Raw genomic sequence first — 27,130 nt, 5'->3', positions numbered from 1 at the left:
GGCTTGACAAAGGCCTGTCACTCCGGTTAGGCCGTCATTCATCATTTCTGTTGAGAAAGATCGGCTACTCCCAAGATCAGGGAGACAGCAACACATACAACAGCACGCCAGGATATGAAACCCGTCCTTGTTGATTTCGCTGGATAAATTAGTTTTATAATTCTAACCTGGAGATTTTTTAATCTGGACATTTAAATTACATTTAAAAAATATGATAACAGTGTTACACAATTCATGAAGGTATTAGTATGACAGTGAAACAACTCAATGAATTTAGTTATTCTTTGAATTTTTGGAAAATTGAGACATGAATATTAAAAGGCAAGTCATTACAATATTTATATTTGTTATAATAAAATATAATGCCGTATTAAACTAAATTGTCTAATTGCACTTAAAAAAAATGAACCACTAATCTCCCTTATATAACATTACAACATCTATTTTATAGAATTTTTTGACGCTCGTAGACTATATAGAAATGGTATTCTTTTATAATCAATGTTTTTATCTTCGGAGCTTCATAAAGTACCCGACCGTCTATCAAATATTAATTAACTGTTACTAAACATACGAAGACAAGGTCGAAAGTACACCTAGGATAATAAAGACATGTGTAAATTTCCTGGACTTTTTCTTGCCTTTTACATTACGTTAGGTGGTCTTCTAAAATGTTTCTGAATTAATGTTTAGGTTATATAATATATATACATACAATACAATATATATATATATATATATATATATATATATATATATATATATATATATATATATATATATATATATATATATATATATATATATATATATATATATATATATATATATATATATATATATATATATATATTGTATAGGCTATATATGTAATATACATATGTATATATATATATATTGTATAGGCTATATATATATAATATGCATATATATATATGTGTGTGTGTATAACATATATATATATTGCAAAGGCTATAGGCCTACATATATATATATATATATATATATATATATATATATATATATATATATATATATATATATATATATATATATATATATATATATATATATATATATATATATATATATATATATGAATGAGCGTGAAAAATTTGAATGTTTTGCAGTGTACATGAAGGCTTATAGGGTAAAGGTCAGGAGAACTGACCACCATGGCCAGGGTACAGTGCTTTGCTATACTCACAACAGACCCCAGGGCAGTGTGCTGGGCAGGCGGTGTACTGGACGGGAAAGTCACCTTGGATATCACAACACCTCTGCCAGTTAGAGGTAAGAACCTGGCATTGTCTAGAGGACTTGATCAGCAAATGCATGTTTATCAGTACGAATATTATCTTATATTTTCTCACAGTGTGAGAAAAAAAATATTTTTCTACACACACACACACACACACACACACATATATATATATATATATATATATATATATATATATATATATATATATGTGTGTGTGTGTGTGTGTGTGTGTGTGTGTGTGTCAGGCTTGATACTTATATATTCTGGAACTAATCTTATAATAATCATTGCAAATGAACATTTCTTTGTAGTTAGCTAAAATCTGATTGCTTATTCGTGAAAAAAAAAATTATTTCAGCAAAATGTTTATAATCGAAGTTAGCGTTAAGAGTTAATTATGTCAATTGGGACAATATTATATGTACTTTTTCGATCTTTGAGAACTTAAGTAACCATTCACAATTAAATTATCGTATATTAGTTTGTTAACATGGGTATCTGTAAGCATTTGAGTTTTTTTTTAATAAGCCCTAAATGTTTGTGTGTATATGTGTTTGGATGCGTACATACGTGATTACGTGCCTACAAACATATACAAGTGTAACAGTATGTTTGTAGTTATGTTTTTTGCTTAGGCCCTAAGCGTGCTTGTGTATGCATGTGTTTGTATGTGTGTATTTTATGACAAGCGAACAGGACATTTAACACAACCTCGAGTGAAGCCTACGCCCGTTTTATGCATGAATTATAAGATAGGGCGAGGCATAAATTAAATTCTTAGCGAGTTGTCGCCCACAGAGAACGGCGATTAAAATCCCTATCTATATAACAGGCGGCGCGTCAGGAGTTTCTAAATATTTTTGACATAAAAGTTAATATATGTGACGTCATAATCGTGGCTAATGTACAAGCGCGTAAATTAATGAGAGCACAAATTAACGTAAGGACAATAAAGTAGGTTATGGCGTTTTTTTTTTGTCAACGCAGCCCTCGTAAAAGTGCGGTGAATTAGTTGAGGTCTAAATTTTAGGTCCGGTGAATTCATTTGGGTCTAGATCTAAACTTTAGGTGAATTCATATAGGTCTAGAGCTAAACTTTAGGTGAATTCATTTAGGTCTAGAGCTAAACTTTAGGTCCGGCGAATTTATAAAGATCTAGAGTTTAACTTTAGGTCCGGTGACGTCACATAGATCTAGAGCTAAACTTTAGGTCCGGTGAATTCTTATAGATCTAAAGCTAAAATTTTGATGTGGTGAATTTATATAGGTTTGCAGGTAAACTTCAGGTGCGGTGAATTCATATAGGTCTAGAGCTAAACTGTAGATATGATGAATTCATATAGGTCTACTTTGTCCGGTGAATTCGTAGAGGTCTAGAGCTAAACTTTAGGTCAGGTGAATTCACTTACCTCTGGAGCCTATCCTTTAGGTGAATTCATATATGTCTAGAGCTAGAATTTAGGTCCGATGAATTCTTATAGGTCTAAAGCTAGACTAAGAAAGAAAAAAGCTTGGGGAAAAAAAAGGGGATGAGAGGAGGTTATGTTATACATAGCCGCATTCCATCAATATGTATGATTTTCATATTCTTCATAGTACTGTTGAAAATAAATGTATCATCCCCCCCCCCCCACACACAAACACACACTCTCCCCCACCTACAATTTAAAACAAAAATCTTCCTGAATTGGTCGCATCTATACCTGTCTATCAAAATTGGTTCATGTATGCAGAGTGAGCGGCAAAAGTTTAAAGGGTTAAATAAAAATATTGGCAAAGCACATTAAATGAATGTACAGAAAAATATCCTTAGAAAAAAAATCCGACTGCTACAGATACACTTCTATAGTGGCTCGCGAATGAGAACCCTTCATGTTAATATGCAACAATTTGCTATTCTAGTTTGTTAACAAATCAACCTATTTATCCTTTCTTGGGGTGTTGATAATTTAAAATAAATAAATTGCAATGATGTTTAAGTCTTTTTAGCTAACTGCCATGTTTTTGTTCCAATGTAATCGTTGGGTATCGGCCATTGTTAACTACTACTCGGATATTTGTATGAAAAATTTAAGAAAACAAATTATATTATCAAACACTGAATGTAACGATGTTAAGACGTATACCAGACGAAGAAATATTATCATTATACAAACACGTTTGGACGTTTGTGACTTTCCCCCAGGTGTGAGGATGACGTTTTTTGGTGAAGGTCGAGTTGAGTGGGATGAAGGTCACGCCGTCTCTCAAGTGAGCAGACCAAAGAGGGTGTGGAAGAATGTTCGAACTGTCCACGACATTGAGATCTACTCAAAGACGACAACGATCCTGTATGGCGCAGGTAGGCCGTTTAACGTTAATAAGCCGTATGTAACTACTGCAACATCGTAGAATATCAACATCACACCAGCCTTATGTAAATACTGCAACATTGTGGGATATCAACATCACACCAACCTTATGTAACTACTGCAACATTGTAGGATATTAACATCACAATACCTTATTTAAAACTACTGCAACATTGTAGGATATAAATATCACATTTATCTTATGTAAGTACTGCACCATTGTAGGATATCAACATCGCACTAACCTTACATAACTACTGTAACATCGTAGAATATCAACATCACAACAACATTATGTAACTACTGCAACATTGTAGAATATGAACATAACACTAGACTTATGTAACTACTGCAACATTGTAGGATATCAACATCACAGTACCTTATATAACTACTGCAACATCGTAGGGTATCAACATCACAACAGCCATATATAACTACTACGACCACTGTAGCATACTTATTACGAGTCTGTATTGTCTGGTTGTTAAATGTTTACTTTTTTTATGAAACGTGTCAAAGCTGGGGTTGGTAAAACTGACTATGCTTCATCACTTCTAATCCGGTAATCTGAAATCTACAGTTTCCTTAAGCATTGTCTGAACTTGATAAAATTCAATTTTTGTTTAATGCTGTGTGTGTAAAAGATATAGAAACCCACCTAAATTGACAAAAGCTTATTGACTCGTTAAACAAGAAAACTTAAAGTTTATGTTATGTTCACTTTGATCTTAAAGACACGTTGTACTAAGACTAGTTAAAATGTTAGATAACTTTATGGATTTTTCTAATGTGTATATGTACTAACAAAAATAAAAGCTATGTATGCATCGAGGTTAATGAATGTAATACCTTAATTGGCGTTTTCTTTGGATAACATAAAATTATATGTAAACATTCGTATATGGTATTTACCACTGTTATAGATTTGAATATGGCCTTTTAAATTGTATCGTAGCTTCGTTGAAAGAGCATTTTGAACATTCAAGACACTAGCATTGTTGGATGATAAGTATGTAGGCCTACACCCCTACTACACTCAGATAAATAAATTCTTATTTTAGAATGCAACGCCTAGAATTTTAACTAGTTTTAAGCTCATGTATTGTTTATATTCGACACCTTTAGTTAAACCTAAAGTTGATTATGTTATGAAAAAAAATTTTTCCTGCTAACTATCAACAGTTACACGAAAACCAACACACCTTTAGTTATATAACACAGCAGAAAACACAAGAAACATTAATCTAATTCATTAGCGCGTTAATTATCATACATTTAACATTGAGTGACATTTCAAAGGAGGACAGGTAACATTTTAGTATCCCCACTAACTACATTTTACAGTTTATAGTAGTCCGCATTATCGCATTATACTAGTACACGCAGCGAAAATATTCAGAATATGTAACGTTTTTTATTATGCGCGACAAATAATTTAATAAAAAAAAGGGCAATGAATTATTCATATTCACCGTGTATTTTTAATGAGGTCATATTTGCATGCGCGCATTTACTGCCACTATTCAGCTGTCGCTGGTAATTAGCACAATGTCCCTTATGTCGCAACGTCAACAATGTGTCGATGTAAGCAGAGAGGTGTTTGGGGCTTCATGCTTTTTCTTTTAATCAGTAAAACGTTTGTTGAAGTTTCCGGAAAGAACCTATATAGTCCTACATTAATTTTTAAAAAAAGTTTTTTTTTTTGCTGAGGAGTGGTGCATCAAAGTTTAAAAGAACACACGGATTTAAATAATTTAAAACGATTATTAAACCGGGAGATCACTCCCGGCGGGAGATCACTCCCGGTTTATTTAAAAAGTATTTTTAATTAATTAATATTATTGCAACTGGCTTTTAAATGATGCGAAATTCTCAGGCGTTTAAATAGCAAATGTGCTATTTGAAACACTGGAACTTTTTTTCTTCACCAGCCCCTAGCTAACATGTATGTCTTATTCAGCAATGTACTACTTGATATAATTTAATTTTTGCCTACTTTTCCCCATCATTAATTTGTGCATCTTATTGCGATATAAGTAACCTTTTCAAACCTGACGGTCTACTTGCTAGTAAAGTAGAGTTCACTAGTTCCTGCGATCTTTACTTACCCTAAAGTGCGTTAGGTACCCATCAGAGTTGGGTGGACTCAGGCACGGTCTACGCACTTGAACCAGTATTCGAACTCGAGACTTACTGATTAGCAGTCCAGCTATCTACCACTAGGCCACTCCGTCCCATGAATTCTGTACTTAGTTTTAAGAGACTAGCTTTGACCCCTATCAGATCCCGAGAGCACCTACAACCACATACTACCTGCTGGCAACCACACGATGCCATTTGAACTTCCTGTGCCCTCTGACCTCCCCTCGTCGTTTGAAGGCACCCACGGCTATGTGCGCTACTGGCTGGAGTGTATGCTGGATGTTGTGGGTCACGTGGAGCAGGTCACCAAGAAAGCTTTCACCGTCATCAGCAAGTACAACCTCAACACGGACCCGGTGGCTGATGTGAGTTTGGGGAGGGGGAGGGTGTAAGTTTGGGGAGGGGGGGGGTGTGTCAATCTGAACAGACAACCTGTGGCTGATGTAAGTTTGGGGAGGTGTAGGGTGTGTGTGTGTGTGTGGGGAGGGGGGCATCAATTGGAACAACCTGTGGCTGATGTATATTGTGGGGGTCAATGTGAACACAAACCCGGTGGCGAATATAACATGGGGAGGGGGATGGTGAATGTGTGGGGGTGGAGGGGTCAATCTGAACATCAACCTGTGGCTTATGTAAATTGTGTGTGTGTTGTGGGTGGTGGTTGTCAGGGGGTGAGGAGGCAATCTGAACACAGCCCCCGTGGCTGATGTCCTTATTAAATATTAAGATAACTCGCACCCATTATCTTTTTTAAGTAAATCTGTTTTCAACTATTTAAAACTGCTAGCAACTTTCAAAACAACGAATTTAATTAAATATGTCCTGTAATTTTTAAGTATGAGCCTTATAAGATGTATTTCTACCGCACGTATCTAAATTCTATTTTTTGGAACTTCCCAGAAAGCAATCAAACGTCGAGAAGAGGTGACCGTCTGCTGTAGTTGCTGTTCCCCTGGGTTCTTTGACGTAAGATATTACGTCAGCAGACGAGGCTACGTGCCTGGCGAGAAGATGGTCATAGATCTACGTGTACGAAACTACACCAGTTCCTTACTTCACCTCACACTCAAGTTTCAAATGGTACGGTGGCATTGTCGTATTTTACTGTTGTGTTTTGTTTTCAAAATATTCAACCAATCGAATCTATTCAAACTTCTTATATAGCCTCATGCTTCATACGTTAATGCGGCTAACTCATGTATATTAGCTCTGCATTCTATCTTTTGTTTTTGTTCATTTGACATTTTTTTGGCTATTAGCACTGTCCAATATATAGGTTAACACAAAATACTTTCACAAACTGTTAACAGAGTACAAGTTACCACGCTAAAACGAAGACCGTGAAGATAGACAAAAGATTACATGAGGGGAAGAAAAATATAAATCCTTCAGACGTGCTGAAATGGAATCCGGAAATCGCCATCCCTCCACTTCCGCCCACTGGTCTAGGAGGAAGCCGGGTCATTGACATTCGATACTGGCTTGAGGTGATGACTGTATGCAAGAGTTTCTTTCAGACATTTTTCTCCGGGGTGGTGGAGCGGTTAAATTTCCGGGGTAGGGGGCGCGGGCACTGATTTAAGTTTGTTTTCTAAATTATATAAATGTTTTCTATTTTGTCCGTGGTGGTGGTGGTGGTGTGTGTGGGGGGGGGGGGGGGGGCTGGGGTTGGGTGGGTGGAGGCTGGGGTTTGGGTGAGTGGGGTAGGCATATGGGGAGGTGTGGACATGTTTCGATAAAATGGGAGGGGGGGTAGTGCTCCCGAAGAGATGCCTGAAAGAAAATTGCAATGAAATAGACAAAGGATATAATTACGTAGTAAACTTGTGACTGCTAAATTTTGGCTAGCTGGAAGAATGATTCTAACAAATGACACTCTCGCAGCTTGAGCTAGTATCAGATGCCTTCCTGGCTGATTCTATCAAGTTTGCCGACGAGATTAAAGTTGGGACACTACCTCTAAACAACATCACGTCAGCGCTGCCCCTCACTGGCCAGCCGGACTCTCGAGATGGACGTCATTTGCTTCCAATAGGTTATCCAATGCCGGAGGTTCGGGGCCCGCCAGCACCAGGTAAGAAACTGTTACACCTGTCGTAACTGTAGCGCCTATATCAGGTATGAAACTGTTACACCTGGGTAACTGAAGCGCCTACATCATGTATGAAACAGCCGATACACCTTGAACATGTTGAGCGAGGCAATCTGTTGAGTTCACCGCGGTGGAGAATTTCTTATAATTTATATACAACGTCTTAACTTTATAGCGAATAATAATTTAATAATTTTCTACTTTAAAATACGAAAATGGGTATATTAAAAATACATTTACGATGAAGGAAAGTAATGTACCTTGTTATTATAGTCCTTTAGTAATGGGAAGTAACTCAAAACAAATTAATACAAATTTAAAAACATTAATTAAGAGAGTTATACATATATTAAGTCGACGAACTCGACTTAATGATTTGTTTCCATCGCAGCTATCAAGGGCCAAAACGACATTCCCAGCTGGACAGTTAGTGACGCGGAGTCAGCTGAGTCGGCGCATCGGTATCGTGGACATAACGGCCACATCAAACCAAAGTCACTTCCATCTAGCTCTTCTGGCTGGTGAGGAAATAAAAGCACACAAGAATACTTGGATTATATTTCATTGGTCCTTAACGGCAAGCCCAATGGCTATGCTATGATTACAAATCCCCTTATTGGTGCATCTTGTAACTGAAACCAAATGATTTTTTTTACTGTAAGTTACTAAGAAGGGATACCTACGATTTCTGAACATGGCGCTGAAGATTGAGCTGGGAGACAAGACATTTTGTATTATACATAGTTAAAACGATTGTATTACCACCTAGATATATTTATTTAACATGTTTGTCTTACAACGATACACGTTGTAATTTTTTATATTCTCACATAACCTCCAATCATTATCGACAATATTCATCAGTGATTGTTGTCATTATTAAATAGTTTTATCAGTTATACTATACACCTGTTTTTTTTTAATGTTTTAAAAAGGAGTGAAAAATAGTTTGCTAAATTTTTGAGATGTTTGATACATTTCTTTATGCAGGCAAACGCTATAAAATACAATCTGAATAAACATTTTAAGGAATGTAGGACGCCCAGAAACGATGACACCACAACCATCGAATTGCATGTGGCATTGACAGTTTGTTGTTAAAATTGTAAACTGTGCTTTAGTGACTTCAAGTGTTTGAAATAGTGCATATTGGAGGTGACACGAGAACATATCCTCGTCAATAACTTAAAGTCAACACGAGGCAGCGTCGTTTCGGGTGGCCTTCACCTTGGCCACCCATATTGTGAACATGAAACTCGTGTGTGGTTACCCACATCGCACCGAGCCTTCAGAGGTTGTTTAACATTCTATGACGACTTAAAGAGAACAAGATGATTGGTAGTGAAAGCTGAAAAAGTTCCCAGTAAGTTTATATTTTAATATGGTTACACAGCCAACACGGGTGTACAAAAACTAGATGAAATAAGACATTACCAGACGGCAAGTTAGAACACAATTTAAAAAAAAAAATTAGAATTCACAAATGTGCCAAGGTTTTTTTTCTTTTACAAATAAATAGCCAGCAAATACACTAGATTTATACGATTTTTAATGGATTTTGTTTTCTACTAAGAAAGACTCGTATATTTAGAAAAATCTTTTTGAAAGGCAAAATAATTTTGGGCTCTCATAAAGACCCGCTATTCTGCTAGATAGAAATAAATGGGAGACCACTCTACCAGCGTTATCTTCAAAATGCCTTTTAATGGGTTGTTTCACCGGACCAATATCAATATAAAAAGTAGTTAATTTAATAACATTTTAATCTCATTAAAAAAAATAGTCCGGAGTAAATAAAAGATAACAAAATATAATTCAGTGCCTAGGTTTTACAGACACCTGGTTTCTAGACAACGTAGAATCATCAGACATGGTTATACACTTTAACTCAACCCGCAGAAGTTCGATAAATAATACATTACTTAATATCATCAGAATATATTAGAATTAAAAAAAATATATAACGAAATGGTACTCTAATTATTCCCAATTTGTATGCATTAAAAAGCTTTTTTAAAAAGCATGTTTTATCACTGATGTGTTGATGCCAAATTTTTTGAAATATTTAAAGAAAGACAACCTTTTAAAATAACTTTTTTGTTGTTCCTTCCCCTAACAAATTTTTCGTATGGAAATATTAAGAGTGTTAAGATAAGTTTAAAATTTTATGTTTATAATTTTACGTAACAGATTATTATTGCATAAACATTAGTAATTAAGAAGTTCAAACAAAAAACGAAAAAATCAATTATCACGGAAAGTTAGACTAAAAACTCATTCAATACATCAAGCCAATTTAAAGTGTTTACAAACTTTCATTCATTATACTGTTTAAATACGAATAAACAAACCTATTTCAAAATGAAGATAGAAAGTTGTTGTATCTGACATAAAGAAATAAGGAGATCTGAGAAAAAATTGTACACGGTGTGTTACGTTTATCACAGAGACGAGTTAAAATTAATGAATGGAATAAAAAAAAGTAAAGATTCCACTTAATACCTAGCTATCCATTGGACAGATGAAGTAGAGTTCATATATATTTTGACGTCGGCATATAACAGGATAATGTGGTCACACAAAACCATGCCGCCTTTACTTTCCATAACCTGAGTTAGGTACCCATCAGAGCTGGGGGGGGGGGGGTAGCATTCTAGCGCTTTACCGCGTGACCACGCCGACCCACAATTAATGTTTTAGTAGTCCATAAGTGACGTCATAAAATTAAGGGTTATAGGCATGACGTAGAGGAGCGGTACATTTGGCCAAAATTTCTATGGGCAATTTGTGGCCAAGATAGACCTGGAGACGGAGTTTTCTCGAAAAACTAAAAACGGCAGGGATATTTTGGGAGACGGTCAAGCACACCGCCGGGGACCGGACAAAATGGAAGGGTATGGTTGAGGCCCTGTGTCCCACAAGGAGTAAAGAGAATTAAGTCAAGTTAATTTTTCGACAGTCCTTTAATAGTAAACTTTACATAATCTTCCAAAAATATCACCATGGGATAGGCTAATTGGTTGTTCAAAGACGGCGCTATTTAACGTGAGGCTAAGCACGTACGTCAGTGCATGTGTACCTCAAAATTATGGGATTGGGGGGGGGGGCGGTGTCCTCTGAATTTAATAATAATTAACTTGTATTTAAAAACACACAACTAACATACATGTATGTGAGCTTAATAATAAATTAGAGTTATCAAAATATAAGAATGTTAAATAAATTGGACATTTTTAACGATTCAATACATTATCTAGTCTAAAGTAATCCCCAAACTGTTCATAACAGTGACTTCCCCTTTACAAAATTGTACGGTCGCTGTGAGAATGAGTCTATCCTTGTATAAATATCCCATTGTACTGTGGCGTCGTGTGCATGAAACGAGCCTCCCCTTCATCAAACACTGCCGTACATGCCTAACTAAATGCGTGGTGCTAATTTATGGAGTGTATCTATACACGCTAGTCGAGGATTCTAGAAGACACGTCAGTTGTAGCTTTGTAAAAAGTCACAATTCTAGCAGAAAGGTTGAGAAGAAAATGTTGGGTTTTAAGTTGTTATAGAAAACAAGTTATTAGTTTACTAAAGACAAGATTGATATTTGCTGACCTACAAGCCAGTATGACATCTGTTGACCAACTGACCTGACTGAAATTTGTTGAAAGAAACCAGCTTGACATTTTGTTGACTACAAACCAGGCTGACATTTACGTTCTGAGTTGTCCTAAAGACCAGATTGACATTTACGTTCTGAGTTGACCTAAAGACCAGATTGACATTTACGTTCTGAGTTGTCCTAAAGACCAGATTGACATTTACGTTCTGAGTTGACCTAAAGACCAGATTGACATTTACGTTCTGAGTTGACCTAAAGACCAGATTGACATTTACGTTCTGAGTTGTCCTAAAGACCAGATTGACATTTACGTTCTGAGTTGACCTAAAGACCAGATTGACATTTACGTTCTGAGTTGTCCTAAAGACCAGATTGACATTTACGTTCTGAGTTGTCCTAAAGACCAGATTGACATTTACGTTCTGAGTTGACCTAAAGACCAGATTGACATTTATGTTCTGAGTTGACCTAAAGACCAGATTGACATTTACGCTCTGAGTTGACCTAAAGACCAGATTGACATTTACGCTCTGAGTTGACCTAAAGACCAGATTGACATTTACGTTCTGAGTTGACCTAAAGACCAGATTGACATTTACGTTCTGAGTTGACCTAAAGACCAGATTGACATTTACGTTCTGAGTTGACCTAAACACAAGATTGACATTTACGTTCTGAGTTGACCTAAAGACCAGATTGACATTTACGTTCTGAGTTGACCTAAAGACCAGATTGACATTTACGTTCTGAGTTGACCTAAAGACCAGATTGACATTTACGTTCTGAGTTGACCTAAAGACCAGATTGACATTTACGTTCTGAGTTGACCTAAAGACCAGATTGACATTTACGTTCTGAGTTGACCTAAAGACCAGATTGACATTTACGTTCTGAGTTGACCTAAAGACCAGATTGACATTTACGTTCTGAGTTGACCTAAAGACCAGATTGACATTTACGTTCTGAGTTGACCTAAAGACCAGATTGACATTTACGTTCTGAGTTGACCTAAAGACCAGATTGACATTTACGCTCTGAGTTGACCTAAAGACCAGATTGACATTTACGTTCTGAGTTGACCTAAAGACCAGATTGACATTTACGTTCTGTGTTGACCTAAAGACCAGATTGACATTTACGTTCTGAGTTGACCTAAAGACCAGATTGACATTTACGTTCTGAGTTGACCTAAAGACCAGATTGACATTTACGTTCTGAGTTGACCTAAAGACCAGATTGACATTTACGTTCTGAGTTGACCTAAACACCAGATTGACATTTACGCTCTGAGTTGACCTAAAGACCAGATTGACATTTACGTTCTGTGTTGACCTAAAGACCAGATTTACATTTACGCTCTGAGTTGACCTAAAGACCAGATTGACATTTACGCTCTGAGTTGACCTTAAGACCAGATTGACATTTACGCTCTGAGTTGACCTAAAGACCAGACTGCCTGTAGAGTCTTTCGTTGACCGCAGTGTTTCTTCCAGACTTTTTTCTCCGGAGGGGGGGGGGGGGGGGGAGAGGGGGGGGGGAGGGGGGGGGGGAGAAGGAGCACTTGAAATTTTCGGACACTGTTAAAAGTATATATTTCCTATATAAATCCCATTTCGTTCGGGTGTGGTGTGGGGGCGGTAGACTCTCTTCGGGGGGTTGGGGGGGGGGGGGGGCGGGGGCGGGCGGTAGACTCTCTTCGGGGGTGGAGGGGGGCTCCGCTGGAAGAAACACTGGTTGACCGAGTGACCAGCCTCCAGCAGACACCACAACTCCTGACTTCACACAACATCGCCGGGCCCAGCTCCGTATGACTTGTTTGCTCTAACACACCACCGCCAGCTCACAACACAGCGAGCGTCCGGCACGTCCACATCCGGGCTTTCTTACATGTCTAATATTGACGTCTGCGAGACAATCAACAGCCCGGCCAGCACATGTAAGACGGTCAAACAAATTTGAAGAAACAATCAACAGAAAAGACCCGATTCCCGTCAAAGCTTTAAATAGCTGAAACTAACACGATTCCCAGCTTGCTTAACTTTCCAGCTTCTTCGTCTTATTCTCTTGCTTACGACTTCAGCTAAAGCATCTGAAACGCGCATACACGAATTTCATTGCTTTAATATATAAAGATTTAATAAAGCCTGATTATAAATATAGTACATAAAACATAAGAATAAAGAGCAGTTATGTATTACATAACTATTCTAGTACTAGTTGGAATCTGCACCACGGGAATTGTACGAGCTCAGAGATCGTTGTACCAGAGCTACAGTGAGGAGGAAAAGCGACAGCTGCAGCTACAGGGGCAACGCCTGGTGCCAACACAACGGTCGTCGCAGAGGATCCAGCCCAATTTTCTTGAGGACAACTTAGGCGCGGAGCCTGGGTGTAAGGACCCGTGGACCACTGAGTGGACAAGAGATCCAAGTGATTGTACGCAGGTAGGTTGGTTATCACATTTCTGTTTTCTATAAACACGAATTCATATTTTTAAATTTTTAGTTATAACATTTTTCTATCAATGCTTTGTAATTATTCAAATTAAGTAGGCCTATTATTTCAGAGGTATTAAAGTTTATTTTATTATAATTATTAGCCGTCCCGGCCAGGCCCTGCACTGGCCTCTGTGAAAAACCTATCTGTAAAGGACCATGACTGGTGTGTTTAGTAATCAACATATACACATAAGATAAAAATTTCAGTGGTTAACATCATAAAAGTGATTAATATGATTACAGTGGTCAGGATTATTTTAATGTCCAGGACTATAGCAACATTCGTGAATATTTTAAACGGCCAGGCTTATTTTGTTTTCTCCAGGTCCATTTTTGCATCCAAGGCAAGAAGCAGTGGACCATCAACTGCAATGACACGAGGGTGTGGTCAAACGTGGGTCACGCCTGTGTGGAGCCCATGTCCCAGTGGGACGACTGTAACCAGGTCATGACGACCCCGACCCTCAGTACGTACACTTTATCCTATATTCTTTCTTATTGTGCTCTAGTAAAGCCTTAATGTTAGTTCAGCTTGTTATATCAGATTTTTTATTAGCCTGTAGTAAAAATATATGCGGTCAAATATTTTATTTAAAACCGTTTATATAATTTTTATAAGAATTTTTAGAAAGAAGAACATTTTTAATTAACATAACCCTAATACTTAAGAACACACATGTTTAAAATGACGTTTGGTTTCGCGATAATGAATTGGATTACAGTTTGATTAAATAAATTGTGAAATTAATAGTTCATACATGTTCGATAAGATAGCGATTTCTGTTCCTCGAGGCCGTTGTACTGAAGATGTTTGGCATTGGGGTACAACCGAAACTTTAAGAGAGATGCTTCAATACTGATCTATTAGTTACTAATTAGAAGACATCAATTATGGTGTGGTTTATGGTTTAACTATAATTTTGTTGTTAGTATCCAACATATGTATCCATGTAGATTCTTAATTTTTTTAAATCGGATTTAAAATTAAATTAGAACCAATGTTACAAGCTGATAATTAGGTTCATTAAGCTAATTGCTATTTAATTAAAGTAAACCCTAATGTTGAGTTTAACTTAATGATCACAGATAAGCTAACAATTGATTTCCTCGTAATATAAAATGAAACACTCATAGCTTATACATTTCAGTCAATAACTAAATACATTTGTGTTATAACGCCGTTTAGTACTGAATGTAGAATACTCAACAAGGTAGCATTTTATAAAATTACAACAAATTCTTTGAAAAGCTACAGAATAGGTACTATTTCAAACAATCAAATTCGAACACTGATTCATAGAAAAATAAACCGGGAGTGATCTCCCCTAAACTTTCTCGAATATTCTTATATAAAACAACAGGGGATGGGAACTCCATTTTAAATATTTAAAGTTTTTAAAATAGAATAAAATCTCGTAGAAAAAAAGAATTGCACACCATGTGAACGCCAAATGAAATGTGCATAATAGTGCGCAATATTATTAGTACTTTATAAATTCACATGCGTTTTTTGAGAAATCAAAAATAGCGTAAATTAGTACTTCCGGTCAACGGAAATTACTCAAAATTTGATAGAAGGTAGAGAATTAGATCTTTTAATTACATGTGAAATTTCATTTATCTATTTGAAATAGTACTCAAGTTATAGGCTTTTGAAAAATTCAAAGTAGAAAAAGTACCACTTCCGGTTATCGGAAATCGCTCAAAAGTTGATACGGATCTACAATTTTGATAAAATACTTGTATATGAAATTTCCTCAACCTAGCTGTAACGGTATTCAGGTTATCGTGTTTACACACAGACAGACAGACAGACAAATACACACACACACACACACACACACACAGACATACGGACAAGATTGCAAAATTATGTTTTTCCGTATCAGTGAGGTGTAAAACGTCGAGATTTGTAAAAATCTCGATTTTTTTTGAACGATTTCAAGAATTTCTCTATACTTCGTATATACGAGAAAGTAATAAACTAATCGTAAAAATCGTACGCGCTTTCTAGTGTTCAATAGCTACCATTACATTACATTACATTACATTACATTACATTACATTACATTACATTACATTACATTACATTACATTACATTACATTACATTACATTGTGTATTTCGTACTTTCCGTCACTCTGATAGCTAACCCCTGTACTAATCTTTAACCAAAATAAATTGTAGCTAAAGCCAGACCCAGGCCTTAACATTTTCTAAAAGCTATCACAAATCACCTATAATATTGAAAACCTTAATTCGTAGTGTAGCCCTAACATTAGTTTTTAAACGGGAATGTTAATCTCAGCAATAATTAAAGCTGGATTGTTTTTGACTGATCTAATTTTAATGATATACCTTCCCTTAATTGATTAACTACAAAAAAAAATTACTGACATTGAAAATCTAAAAAATTCGTAAACAATATTTTGGATATTAAATATGTTTTTGAAAAATCTTAAACCTTTTTGTATTAGAACTTTTGTTTTTGTTATGTAAAATGTGTAATTAAAAAACTTACACCACATTTTAAACTGTACAAATATTTAACACATTATTTTAACACACGAAATCTTTATAAATAAAATTACGTTAATCGTTACACACCTTAATGAAATTGCCTAAAATGTAAAATGGAATCGGAATAAGAAGCTGAAACAAAAGTGATGGTTGATATGGCCCCTGATTATAAATTAAACTAATGATATGTAAGTAGCTTTGATTAACATAATTAAATAATTAGCCCCAGTTTGACCTCATCTTGTTTGTTGCAGATGACCCACGGTGCTCACTACAGCCGAGTGGCATGAACCCTGACCCCGAGAACTGTGCCCAGTTCCTGGCCTGTGTCAACATGACCGTGGTGGCCACCATGGAGTGCCCCACCAACACCCTCTTCTCCACCCGCAACAACACGTGCGAGCTCAGCTTTATGGTGGCCTCAGAGTGCAGGGAGCGTAGTATCCCCGGTCACGTCATCGTCAGTAAGTCTTGGGTCTGGTCACGTGATCCTCACTGTCTTCGGTCTGGTCACGTAATCCTCACAGTCTTGTCGGTCACGTGATTACCAGTAAGTCTTGTGCCTGTCACGTGATTATCAAAAGGTCGCACATCAACGGCTACCTACAAATTAACAGAGTTTCTTCTAGGCATCTCTTCGGGGGGGGGGGGGGGGGAATTCGGAAAAATTCTACCGCCCCCCCCCCCCCCCGAACGAAATGAAATTTATATAATTTATATAGAAAATATATACTTTTAACAGTGTCCGCCCCCCCCCCCCCGAAGAAAGTCTACCGCCCCCCCTCCCCCCGAAAATTTCAAGTGCCCCCCCCCCACCGGAGAAAAAAGTCTGGAAGAAACACTGCAAATTAAGCTTGCTATTGCAATTTCTGAGACAAGAATACTTTCAACGACTTACGCTCTTTAACACAATTTCTATGAACGTGTTTTATTTGTAACCGTTTATTTGCTTGTTTTTGTTAGTGCCTTGTTTTAATTTCACAATCCGCCTGAAACTTTCGACTCTATTGTAAAACTTTCCCATTGACGTGACTTCGATTCTTGTGCAATTTTTGACGAGGGGCAGTGATGTTAAGAATATGCGACGTCATATTTCTGAGTTTAAATTTTAAATAAAGTTTAAACTTAATTTTAGCAGTTTTAAAAATGCAAGTTGTGAATCTAATGTAATTTGATCAACACACTGACTTACTATTGACCATAATCAATTAGTAATGCAGTAATAAAAAAGCTGTTTTAAAAAAAGTTACTCTTGTGAAAGGGAAGATGAAATGAGACGTAATTTTTAAACGGGAAAGGTTTGCCCTTTTTTTTAACGAAATTTAACAAGGGGGGGGGGGGGGGGGGGAGGGGGTGGGGAAGAGAGAGGAATCGGGAAAGAAAGTTTGACATCATTCATAGACGACTTCCACAAGCTGATACTGACGTTGATTTCTTCTCATTCCCTCAGCAACCGCTAGCCCTATCGTGGACAAGCCTTGTGAGGGTACGTCCAACGGAGATGTCAGTGACCCCACCCACTGTGCCAGGTTCTACAAGTGCAACTACGGCAGAGTCGTCGCCCGCATCCGGTGTCCTAGCAACAGCGCGTTCAACGAGGAGAAGAAGAAATGCGATTGGCGAGCCAATGTGCCCTGTGGCGACAGGCCAATTTATTAATCCATTTTGGCTTTTATTTTTCAATGTGTTCCTGGCTACATAGTGCCGTGTTCAATAAAGCAAAGCTGAACTGCTCATTAATCACCTTCATTCTAATTACAGAACCAGATACGACTTCGGACATATTATGTAAATAAAGAAATATGTATCTGTTACTTACAAAACATAATATTCCGGAATCGATCTAAACTTGATTGATTTTTTTGTTGTTGTATCTGTTGTACAGTTGGCTTTCGTTCGAAATTAAATCGTCCAATTGTTTATTTATGTCCATTGATTTGTGAACGTTGACAAATGTATCAAATGAAAAAATAAATACATATGAGAATAAGCATTTTTGAGATAATCTTTTTTTTTCGTTACAGACAAATTTTAACTACAGTTATACATTAAAAAAAAAAAATCATGAAAAAAATTGAACAGTTTTTACCAGGAGAATGCTGAGCTTGGAAATACGTCGAGAACATACAATAATGACGCGAACATTTTAGAAAGAATTTCTCTATAATATATAGAAGGACAACAGGGAAAAGGCAAAAACTGATAGACTGATAGCCCAGGCGCCGAAGCAATTGCTGCATCATCATTTCGCGTGAGGTGCGAGTGAGGTGTTGGTGAGGTACGAGTGAGGTCGGTGAGGAATTAGTGATTTACGGGTGAGGTACGGGCGAGGTACGAGTGAGGTGTTGGTGAGGTACGAGTGAGGTGTTGGTGAGGTACGAGTGAGGTCGGTGAGGAATTAGTGAGGCACGGGTGAGGCACGGGTGAGGTACGAGTGAGGTGTTGGTGAGGTACGAGTGAGGTGTTGGTGAGGTACGAGTGAGGTGTTGGTGAGGTACGAGTGAGGTCGGTGAGGAATTAGTGAGGTACGGGTGAGGTACGAGTGAGGTGTTGGTGAGGTACGAGTGAGGTGTTGGTGAGGTACGAGTGAGGTCGGTGAGGAATTAGTGAGGTACGGGTGAGGTACGAGTGAGGTGTTGGTGAGGTACGAGTGAGGTGTTGGTGAGGTATGATTGAGGTGTTAGTGAGTTACGAATGAGATACGGGTGAGGTGTTAGTGAGGTACGAGTGAGGTGCGAATGAGGTCGGTGAGGTATTAGTGAGGTATGGGTGAGGTATAAATGTAGTACGGGTGAGGTACAAGTGTGGTACGGGTGAAGTACGAGTGAGGTACGAGTGAGGTGTGAGTGAGGTACGAGTGAGCTACGAGTGAGGTACTAGTGAGGTGCGAGTGTGTACCTTGTCAACTGTAGACAGACATGTAGTGAGTGTCTGATACTCAACACTCTATTGCCCTCAAGAACGCTCTGGTCATAATTAAACCATCAATACTTCAAGTGTCACTTGAGCGCTGCCAGTTTATTTAACACAGTGCTAACGTATGCATTCAGATGTGTTAGTTTTTGGTTGATGATGGCCCTGGCGGCTACAGTGGGTTCTCAAATGCTGTATTCAACTAACTTTCAACACTAGCTGCATGTAATGAACATTTTCTTTTTAGAACTAATTTTTTGAAGTACTTTACACCATATTTACTTGTGAATTAAAAGACTGATTATTTAGAGCAGTTTGCTTTACTCTCTGTCCTACATAAAATTCAGCACAGAAAACAGAGCAAAGTGAAAACGGAGGGGTTAGATAATACAGGAGAGTAGAGATGGCGAATACATGAAGTTGACTTACGCATGTTTGCTGTGGGCCAACATGGCGGCCGTGTGTGTGTCATGCGCAAACACTAGGGTGTGTCATAGTGACGTAGGCTAGACCTTGTTAGGAGGTATCGCAGGATGAAAGTATCGTAAGTCCACATTACAGATGGGATGACAGTATCGTAGGCGCCGACATTATACCCTTTTCTAAGTTACCGAAGTATCGTAAGTGACTGCAGTATCGAAGAGGGTCAGTACAATATCGTAGATAGCCCCTTAATCGCGTCGTCGACGATATCGTAGTGTAGTGGACCGCAGTATCGCTTGCACATTTTTCCAACGATACAACGCTAATACACTTGCCTAATTTAAATTTATCTGAAAAATATATTATTAAAATTGTATTTGTCTAACATGGTAAAATACACCCACCGACCCTATATACAAAGCAAAAATTTGAGAAAAAAAACGTATTATGTTAACCTTTTTCATTATGAGGAATACAAATAGGGAAGTTCATGCCCAACTTAGTGTGTTTTTTCTGGCTCGACCCCTCCCTAAAAAACCCAAATATTACACAAAACCCACAATTGAGTTACAGACCTGACTCCACAATGCTAAGGGTGTCACATGCTGAAAGATCCTTACAGATTACCCAAAATAACATTCTGATTAAAAACAACCAAGGAACTTTGTGTTTTTGGATATTATAGCATTTACTAAGTATTATAATACACGATTTATAGATAGAAATGTCATACACCACGTGATAATAACGTTAACACTTATTTAACAAAACGTTCTACGGTCACAGAGCTATTCGTATCTTTTGATTCTAAATTCACTGTCACAATAACACGTAGTTATTGTCAGTGGCGTAGCGAGGTCGGGTGTCACCCGGTGCGGCACTAAATGGTTTCACCCCCAGAGGCGTAGCAACCCAAATTTTCAATTTGCACCCCCCTCAAACTTTCAATTTGCACCCCCCCCCAAACTTTCGATTTGCACCCCCCCCCCTCAAGTTTTCCTCTAATTATTTTGCTATTTTTTGCCTTGGTGTCATCCCCCTACATGGTGTCACCCGGTGCGGTCCGCACCCCCGCACCCCCTCGCTACGCCCCTGGTTATTGTTAACAATGACAGCAACGTGTTTTATTAGTTTAAAAGTATGACTAGCTACGCCTACTTTGAGTTAGTATAAAACTAGACTTTGATTAGTACCACGAATCTCCCATAACATTTTGCAACAGGAACGTGTGAGCAAATATAAGCAAGCAACGCCTAGTTGAATCAAGAAACATCTATTTTAGACCACAATAACCGTTTGTAAATTGGTTTGGATAAAAGTGCATGATCCCCCCCCCCCCCCCACCCCACTAGTCAACTGTTCAAATATTGACTTGGGTCGCAAGAATCTTTCAACCTACTAAACTACGCCTTAAATTATGCCACAGTATATTTGTAGATGTACTGTCAGCAGTTGATACAGTGCTAGTGGCGTCACTAGGGGTAGTGTCATCGAGTGCTTTGTGTTTCATACAATCTCGGGCTAAGACTTGAAATAATATTTTCATGCCAGCGCCGGGTTAGATGGCAAATATAGAATTCAGTTGAAGTTATTTATCTGATTTAGAATGAATGTTTTTGTTTTGTAGAAAAAGACTTTGAAACTTACTAGTAACTACATAACACACATGGTCAGTTAACGTAAACGTACTACTTTACAATTTTGAAGGACAAAAGTTTATTTTGCATTATAGCTATTTACCAATGGCATTGATTCGTTTTAGCACGTATAACAGACAGAAGATGCACCTATTTAACTTTAGCTTTAGCTTGCTCTGGTATGTGCAACAGACAGAAGATGTAGCTATTTCACAACAGTATTCGTTTGCTCCAGCGCGTAATACAGACACACGATGTAGCTATTTTACAACAGTATTCGTTTGTTCCAGCGCGTAATACAGACACACGATGTAGCTATTTTACAACAGTATTCGTTTGTTCCAGCGCGTAATACAGACACACGATGTAGCTATTTTACAACAGTATTCGTTTGTTCCAACACGTATAACAGACACACGATGTAGCTATTTTACAACAGGAGCCTGTTCTAGCTTGCAGTAGCTAGATCGGGCGATCTAAAATATTCCTTAACCCTTCCCAAAAAAGATTAGGTTTACCCAGGTAAATGCTCAAAGAGTGTTTTCTCAACATTTAGGTAGGCAGGAAGAATTTATCTCAATATTTAACCTAAGTAAATTAACAACATAGAATTTATTTTAAACTTAAGGCTTAACTGTATTCATATAGACGAAATGTCTGGGCTTTTTGTGACTCAGATTGAATCGGCAAATTTTTGTAGGTGGTTACATAAACATAAAACATACGTTCAGAAAACATTTTGACAAAACGACTTTCTTATTCATGCAATTTGTGATAGAATTGTAACAACTTGTGGCTTTGTAGCGTGTTAGTTAACAGTAAAACACAATATTTTAGATTCCTATTTTCTTTTTCTACACACCCAATCCGAAAACCAAACATTTTTATAGCAAGCATTACAAAAATTACCATAGGAATTTAATAAAAGTACTTTCTTTGGTTTTTACTTTCTCGTATATACGTAGTATAGAGAAAGTATTGTAATCGTGCACAAAAAAAAATCGAGATTTTTACAAATCTCGACGTTTTACACCTCACTGATACGGAAAAACATAATTTTGCAATCTTGTCCGTATGTCTGTGTGTGTGTGTGTGTGTCTGTGTGTCTGTGTGTCTGTCTGTGTGTAAACACGATTACTTAAGTACCGTTACAGCTAGGTTGATGAAATTTCATATATAAGTATTATATCAAAATCGTAGATCAGTATCAACTTTTGAGCTATTTCCGATAACCGGAAGTGGTACTTTTTCTACTTTGAATTTTTCAAAAGCCTATAACTTGAGTACTAATTCAGATAGATAAATGAAATTTCACATGTAAGTAAAAGATCTAATTCTCTACCTTCTATCAAATTTTGAGTAATTTCCGTTGACCGGAAGTACTAATTTACGCTATTTCCGATTTCTCAAAAAACGCATGTAAATTTATAAAGTACTAATATTTTCTACTAGATTTTATTTTATTTTTAAAAGTTTAAGTAAACAAAAATCATGTCTATATTCCGAGTTGACATCCCACGTAGTGTTATATTAGAATATTCGAGAAAGTTTAGGGGAGATCACTCAAACATATTTGAATTTATCATTGACACTCAGCTATCGATATATCCATTATGAGAATCTTAATCAATAAAATTTGAACGAAATTGCTGCATTTGAAATAGGCCAAAATTGAGTTACAAGACGTGCCACAAACCCACAAACGGACGTTGTGAGCAAAGTAAAAACTGTTTCAAAGCGTCTATTATCTGCCTTTACAAACTTGATTGTCTCTACGAAAAAAAAAACAACATCCGGCGTGAACCTCAGCTCAGCAGACTAATTGGGTGATCGCGACTAGCTCGCTATCTCCCCTTTTGCGATTGCATTTAGTAATCTTTCAATCCATTTATAATGACTAATTCAACATCTAATAAAATTGAAAAATATATAATCTTGCATTGTCATTGAAGAAGAAAGTATCTTGAAAGTTTAAACTAAATCGCTGCATTAGAAGTGGGTCAAAATTGAGTTATTAGATTTGGCACAAATCCACAAACAAACTTTGCGAACTAAGTAAAACCATGTGAAAAAAAATTAAAACCCCAGTTCCTGGTACAAGTAAAAAAAATGTGACTGCAAAAATGTAAGGAAACGTCAAAAAAATCTCTACGGTAGTTGTGAATGAAACGCGACACCCAAAAAGTTAATCTTTTTAATGATTTTAGTCGCTCCTCATTATATTTGGTTAGACGGCTAATGATGACACAGGGTGATGGCTCGTTGTTTCACGGTGCAGTTGTCATGGTTTTAAACTAAACAATAGGTTAAAGGTATTTCTAATTTAACCCATTTAACGAGGTGTGCGGGCGGGAACAAATTTAGAGCAGATATCTGACCAGCTGCAAGTGGTTGCTCGTCTCATTCCTAGACCTGCAGGTACATTGTCTGTGTTCAGTCAGTTTTAATCAGTTCCCAGTCAGTGAATCGGTAGATGGATAGATTGCTACAAAAACTGACTTGTTGATTATAATTGTTATACATTTTGTTCTTTTTATTTTTTCATTACTATTAATTTTACTATTTTTTTCTATTTTATTTTATAAATATTATTTTTATAAATAATATTTTTATTATTACACATTAAATGTAAGACATCCATGTGAATTTAAATTTCTTTGGATTATTTCTGTAAATCAAATTTAGCTATCTAGGTTTAATTTTATTAGTAATTCAAGTTGTCTACTATGTTAAAATAATTAATTTTCAACCTTCTATCAATGTAATTCGATGTCAGTTTTCATACGTAAAACTTTAATGTATAAGCATTGTGTATTGTTGTAAAACTTTAAGAAAGCAACATTGTGTTATGTTCCAATAAATATATTTTTTACTGTAGACAATTTAAATATTATTTCTAATTTTTCAGACTAAAGCAAATACAAAAGATGTGTAGCCGGATAATCCTGTCTATCTTAGCCCTGACTGCCTGTTTGCAGGTATCCTCCCCACAGGTTGTGTACCTATGGGGATCTAACGAAAGTATGGTGCTATTTTTTATGATCACTTCACTTTACTCTTGAATTTTTAAAGTTGGAAGCTATTATTTATAAACAGTGTTAATTTTTTTAAAAAATTCACCATTAAAACATACCAATTTTTGGAGTTTTAAGCAATGTATTTAAGACTAAGTACAAATTGATAGTACTGTATAGATTTCTCTCTCTCCCTCTTTATATATATATATATATATATATATATATATATATATATATATATATATATATATATATATATATATATATATATATATACGTGTGTGTCAATTTTCTCTACTCGTACATCAACAGCCTATAATGAACTGTGCCCACCTGGTGCGTTGTTCACCACAAGTGCGTTACCCCCACGAATGTGCGACCAGCGCAGCTACGTCATGTGCTCCAACGGTAACACTCTCACCTTACTTCTTATATAGTCCAATACCAATGTCCAATACTAGCCCTTTAAAGCCTGTACCATGATGGGGTCTTATATCACAGAACAGTGTCTAACATATGGCATAATTCTTGTTTCTATCAAGAAAGACATCGAGTGATGTTAATTTCACAGTGAACTATTTTGAATTTTATAAACTAATTAGTTATTTAAATTATCGTTTGAATATCATAATACCTTTATTATTCAAATTACCTTGTAAGATTTTATTTTGAATAGTGTAATCTCATTAATAACAAAATAACTGTTTAATTTTTTGAAAATTATAAGCTCATTTATTATTCAAAGTAAGTTTTATTTAAATAAGTTATTCGAAAAAATTGATTTACTTTGTAAAAAAGCAACGACCAAGACTCAATTTTCCCGAGCTTACATCTAACTCTCATTCTTCGTCAGGTACCGCCATAGCCCTCAACAAATGCGCCACCAATGAGAGGTACAACAACGTGACGACATGGTGCGACAGCATCGACAACGTGCCTTTACACGAGGAGTGTAAACACCTGCAGAACGAACGGAAATACCCGTGTAAGATGTCACCTTGTTTCGCTTTCGATTTGGTCAATTAGTTAAAGAGGTTGTGGTTATTTGACTACTATTTTTAGAAGATATTGCGGTTGTTTGGTTACCATTTTTGTGAGGCATCATGTGAGTTGTAAATTTTGTGACATAAAATGACAGTTAATTAGAAACACTTCCTTATTTTTTGTGATAGGTTGATGGCATTACTTTCTAAAAATAGATTCTTCTTATCAAATACGACATCACTCACATAGTTTCTATCAATGTAAATATTTAACACAAGATATTTCATGTTTAATAAACTATGACCATACAATTCCTGTCCTTATAAATATATTAAAAAAGTTCCCTTTTAAACCTGACGGTCTATAGGGAAAGTGAAGTAGAGTTCACGTATTTCTGCATGTGAAGAGATAGTATGCCCAGCCTCCTTTACTTTCCCTAACATGAGTTAGGTACCCATCTCAGGGACGGTCTACTGACTTGAACCAGGATTCGAACTCGAGATTTTCGGGTTAGAAGTCCAGCTCACTACCGCTAGATCACCTCGTCCCCACCAGTAAATATTTAACACAAGTTATTTCATCTTTAGTCAAGTATGACGATGAAACTATGTGTCCATGTATCCATTTAACGCCATTTATTTCATGTGCAGTGAGCTGTGAAGAGCAAGGTGCGGTGTACGTACCTGTCAACAACACCTGTAAAAAATACACCTGGTGTGGGATTGGCGGACTGGAATTTACAATGAGCTGTCCATTGTGAGTTGGTAGATGTTGAAATTGTGAAACAAAAAAAAATATGAAAAATAAATAAAAGCATCGAAACAATAAAAGACAACATTCGACCTGTGTTTAAGCACATGTCTTTGTTTTTGTCATTCAACAAAGGAATTTTCTCCAGGTTTGTTTTATTAATTTTTCGCATTTTTCCCCAGACTGTCGTACTTCATCCCCGAGGAGGAGAGATGCATGTACATCACAGGAGAATATCTGAAGAGAATATCTCCTGTATCTTTCATCAAGTGCCACAAAATGGATCCTTACACGGCAAGTTGCATTGTTTTACCACTTCACTAATTTTGTTAAAGAAAAACGGATCGAAAGTTTGAATATTCTACGCTGATTACATTTAGCGATTTGGATAAATAATTTTTTTTTCAAATAAAAAAGATAGACACATAAATGAATAAAATTTAAATATTTAGATAAATATATGTATAGATAAAACAATATAAAAATAATATGTTAAATAATATAAAATCAATCAATCAGATACAATGAAAAAAAAGATTAAAAAAAAAGTATGATAACGAAATTTTACATTGGTTGTACATTATGAAAAAAATCCAATAATTTAAATTTAATCTTGTATTTAAACAACCAATTTTCATTCTTCCCTCGTCCAACAGCTGGAAGAGATCAAGAAAGGGAAATAGAATATTTTACACTCGGCCTTACATGTTGTAACACTCCCAGATGAACGGAGACTCGGTCACACAAGCTGCTACAATTAGCATTTTTCAATGTAACTATTCAAATATGTTTGAAACTGTATATTTTTTAATGAATAAATGATTTATTTGCAACAATGCTACCATATTCAGTTTTTTTGTGTGATTACAAAATAGAAAATCTAAAGTTTTTTTTAATATGAAAGCAAACCAAAAGTTAAT

The 27,130-nt window shown here is 36.4% G+C and overlaps 3 protein-coding genes across 3 annotated transcripts; all 3 read left to right on the top strand.

Annotated features, from left to right (window-relative positions):
* LOC131953461 (arrestin domain-containing protein 17) lies at nt 1-8,431 on the top strand. Its single transcript, XM_059316643.1, has 8 exons — nt 1-321; nt 1,131-1,293; nt 3,450-3,605; nt 5,902-6,125; nt 6,661-6,840; nt 7,071-7,247; nt 7,645-7,834; nt 8,244-8,431. The coding sequence occupies exons 2-8, from the start codon at nt 1,176-1,178 to the stop codon at nt 8,375-8,377; spliced, it is 1,179 nt and encodes a 392-aa protein (XP_059172626.1). The 5' UTR covers nt 1-321; nt 1,131-1,175; the 3' UTR covers nt 8,378-8,431.
* Nucleotides 8,432-13,420: 4,989 nt separating this feature from the next.
* On the top strand, nt 13,421-18,339 carry LOC131953444 (chitin-binding domain protein cbd-1). The gene is made up of 4 exons (XM_059316628.1): nt 13,421-13,912; nt 14,292-14,433; nt 16,741-16,950; nt 17,937-18,339. Exons 1-4 carry the CDS (start codon nt 13,658-13,660, stop codon nt 18,143-18,145), a joined length of 816 nt encoding a protein of 271 aa, XP_059172611.1. The 5' UTR covers nt 13,421-13,657; the 3' UTR covers nt 18,146-18,339.
* A 6,031-nt stretch (nt 18,340-24,370) lies between these two features.
* On the top strand, nt 24,371-27,130 carry LOC131953446 (uncharacterized). Its single transcript, XM_059316630.1, has 6 exons — nt 24,371-24,480; nt 24,789-24,884; nt 25,330-25,461; nt 26,111-26,216; nt 26,393-26,504; nt 26,867-27,130. The coding sequence occupies exons 1-6, from the start codon at nt 24,387-24,389 to the stop codon at nt 26,891-26,893; spliced, it is 567 nt and encodes a 188-aa protein (XP_059172613.1). The 5' UTR covers nt 24,371-24,386; the 3' UTR covers nt 26,894-27,130.

Source organism: Physella acuta, unplaced genomic scaffold (assembly GCF_028476545.2).
Source record: "Physella acuta isolate Inbredline_101_S28 unplaced genomic scaffold, ASM2847654v3 ptg000923l, whole genome shotgun sequence".
Lineage (NCBI taxonomy): Eukaryota > Metazoa > Mollusca > Gastropoda > Physidae > Physella > Physella acuta.
The sequence above is the reverse complement of the archived record's forward strand: the minus strand, read 5'-3'. Positions and strand labels throughout refer to the sequence as shown.

Coding starts and splice junctions, on each gene's coding strand:
- LOC131953461 (XM_059316643.1), top strand. CDS start 1,176: ATGGCCAGGGTACAGTGCTTTGCTATACTCACAACAGACCCCAGGGCA. Junction 1,294..3,449: donor AACACCTCTGCCAGTTAGAG/GTAAGAACCTGG, acceptor ACTTTCCCCCAG/GTGTGAGGATGACGTTTTTT. Junction 6,841..7,070: donor TCACACTCAAGTTTCAAATG/GTACGGTGGCAT, acceptor AACTGTTAACAG/AGTACAAGTTACCACGCTAA.
- LOC131953444 (XM_059316628.1), top strand. CDS start 13,658: ATGTATTACATAACTATTCTAGTACTAGTTGGAATCTGCACCACGGGA. Junction 13,913..14,291: donor ATCCAAGTGATTGTACGCAG/GTAGGTTGGTTA, acceptor TGTTTTCTCCAG/GTCCATTTTTGCATCCAAGG. Junction 14,434..16,740: donor CATGACGACCCCGACCCTCA/GTACGTACACTT, acceptor TGTTTGTTGCAG/ATGACCCACGGTGCTCACTA.
- LOC131953446 (XM_059316630.1), top strand. CDS start 24,387: ATGTGTAGCCGGATAATCCTGTCTATCTTAGCCCTGACTGCCTGTTTG. Junction 25,462..26,110: donor GAACGAACGGAAATACCCGT/GTAAGATGTCAC, acceptor TTTCATGTGCAG/TGAGCTGTGAAGAGCAAGGT. Junction 26,505..26,866: donor ACAAAATGGATCCTTACACG/GCAAGTTGCATT, acceptor CTCGTCCAACAG/CTGGAAGAGATCAAGAAAGG.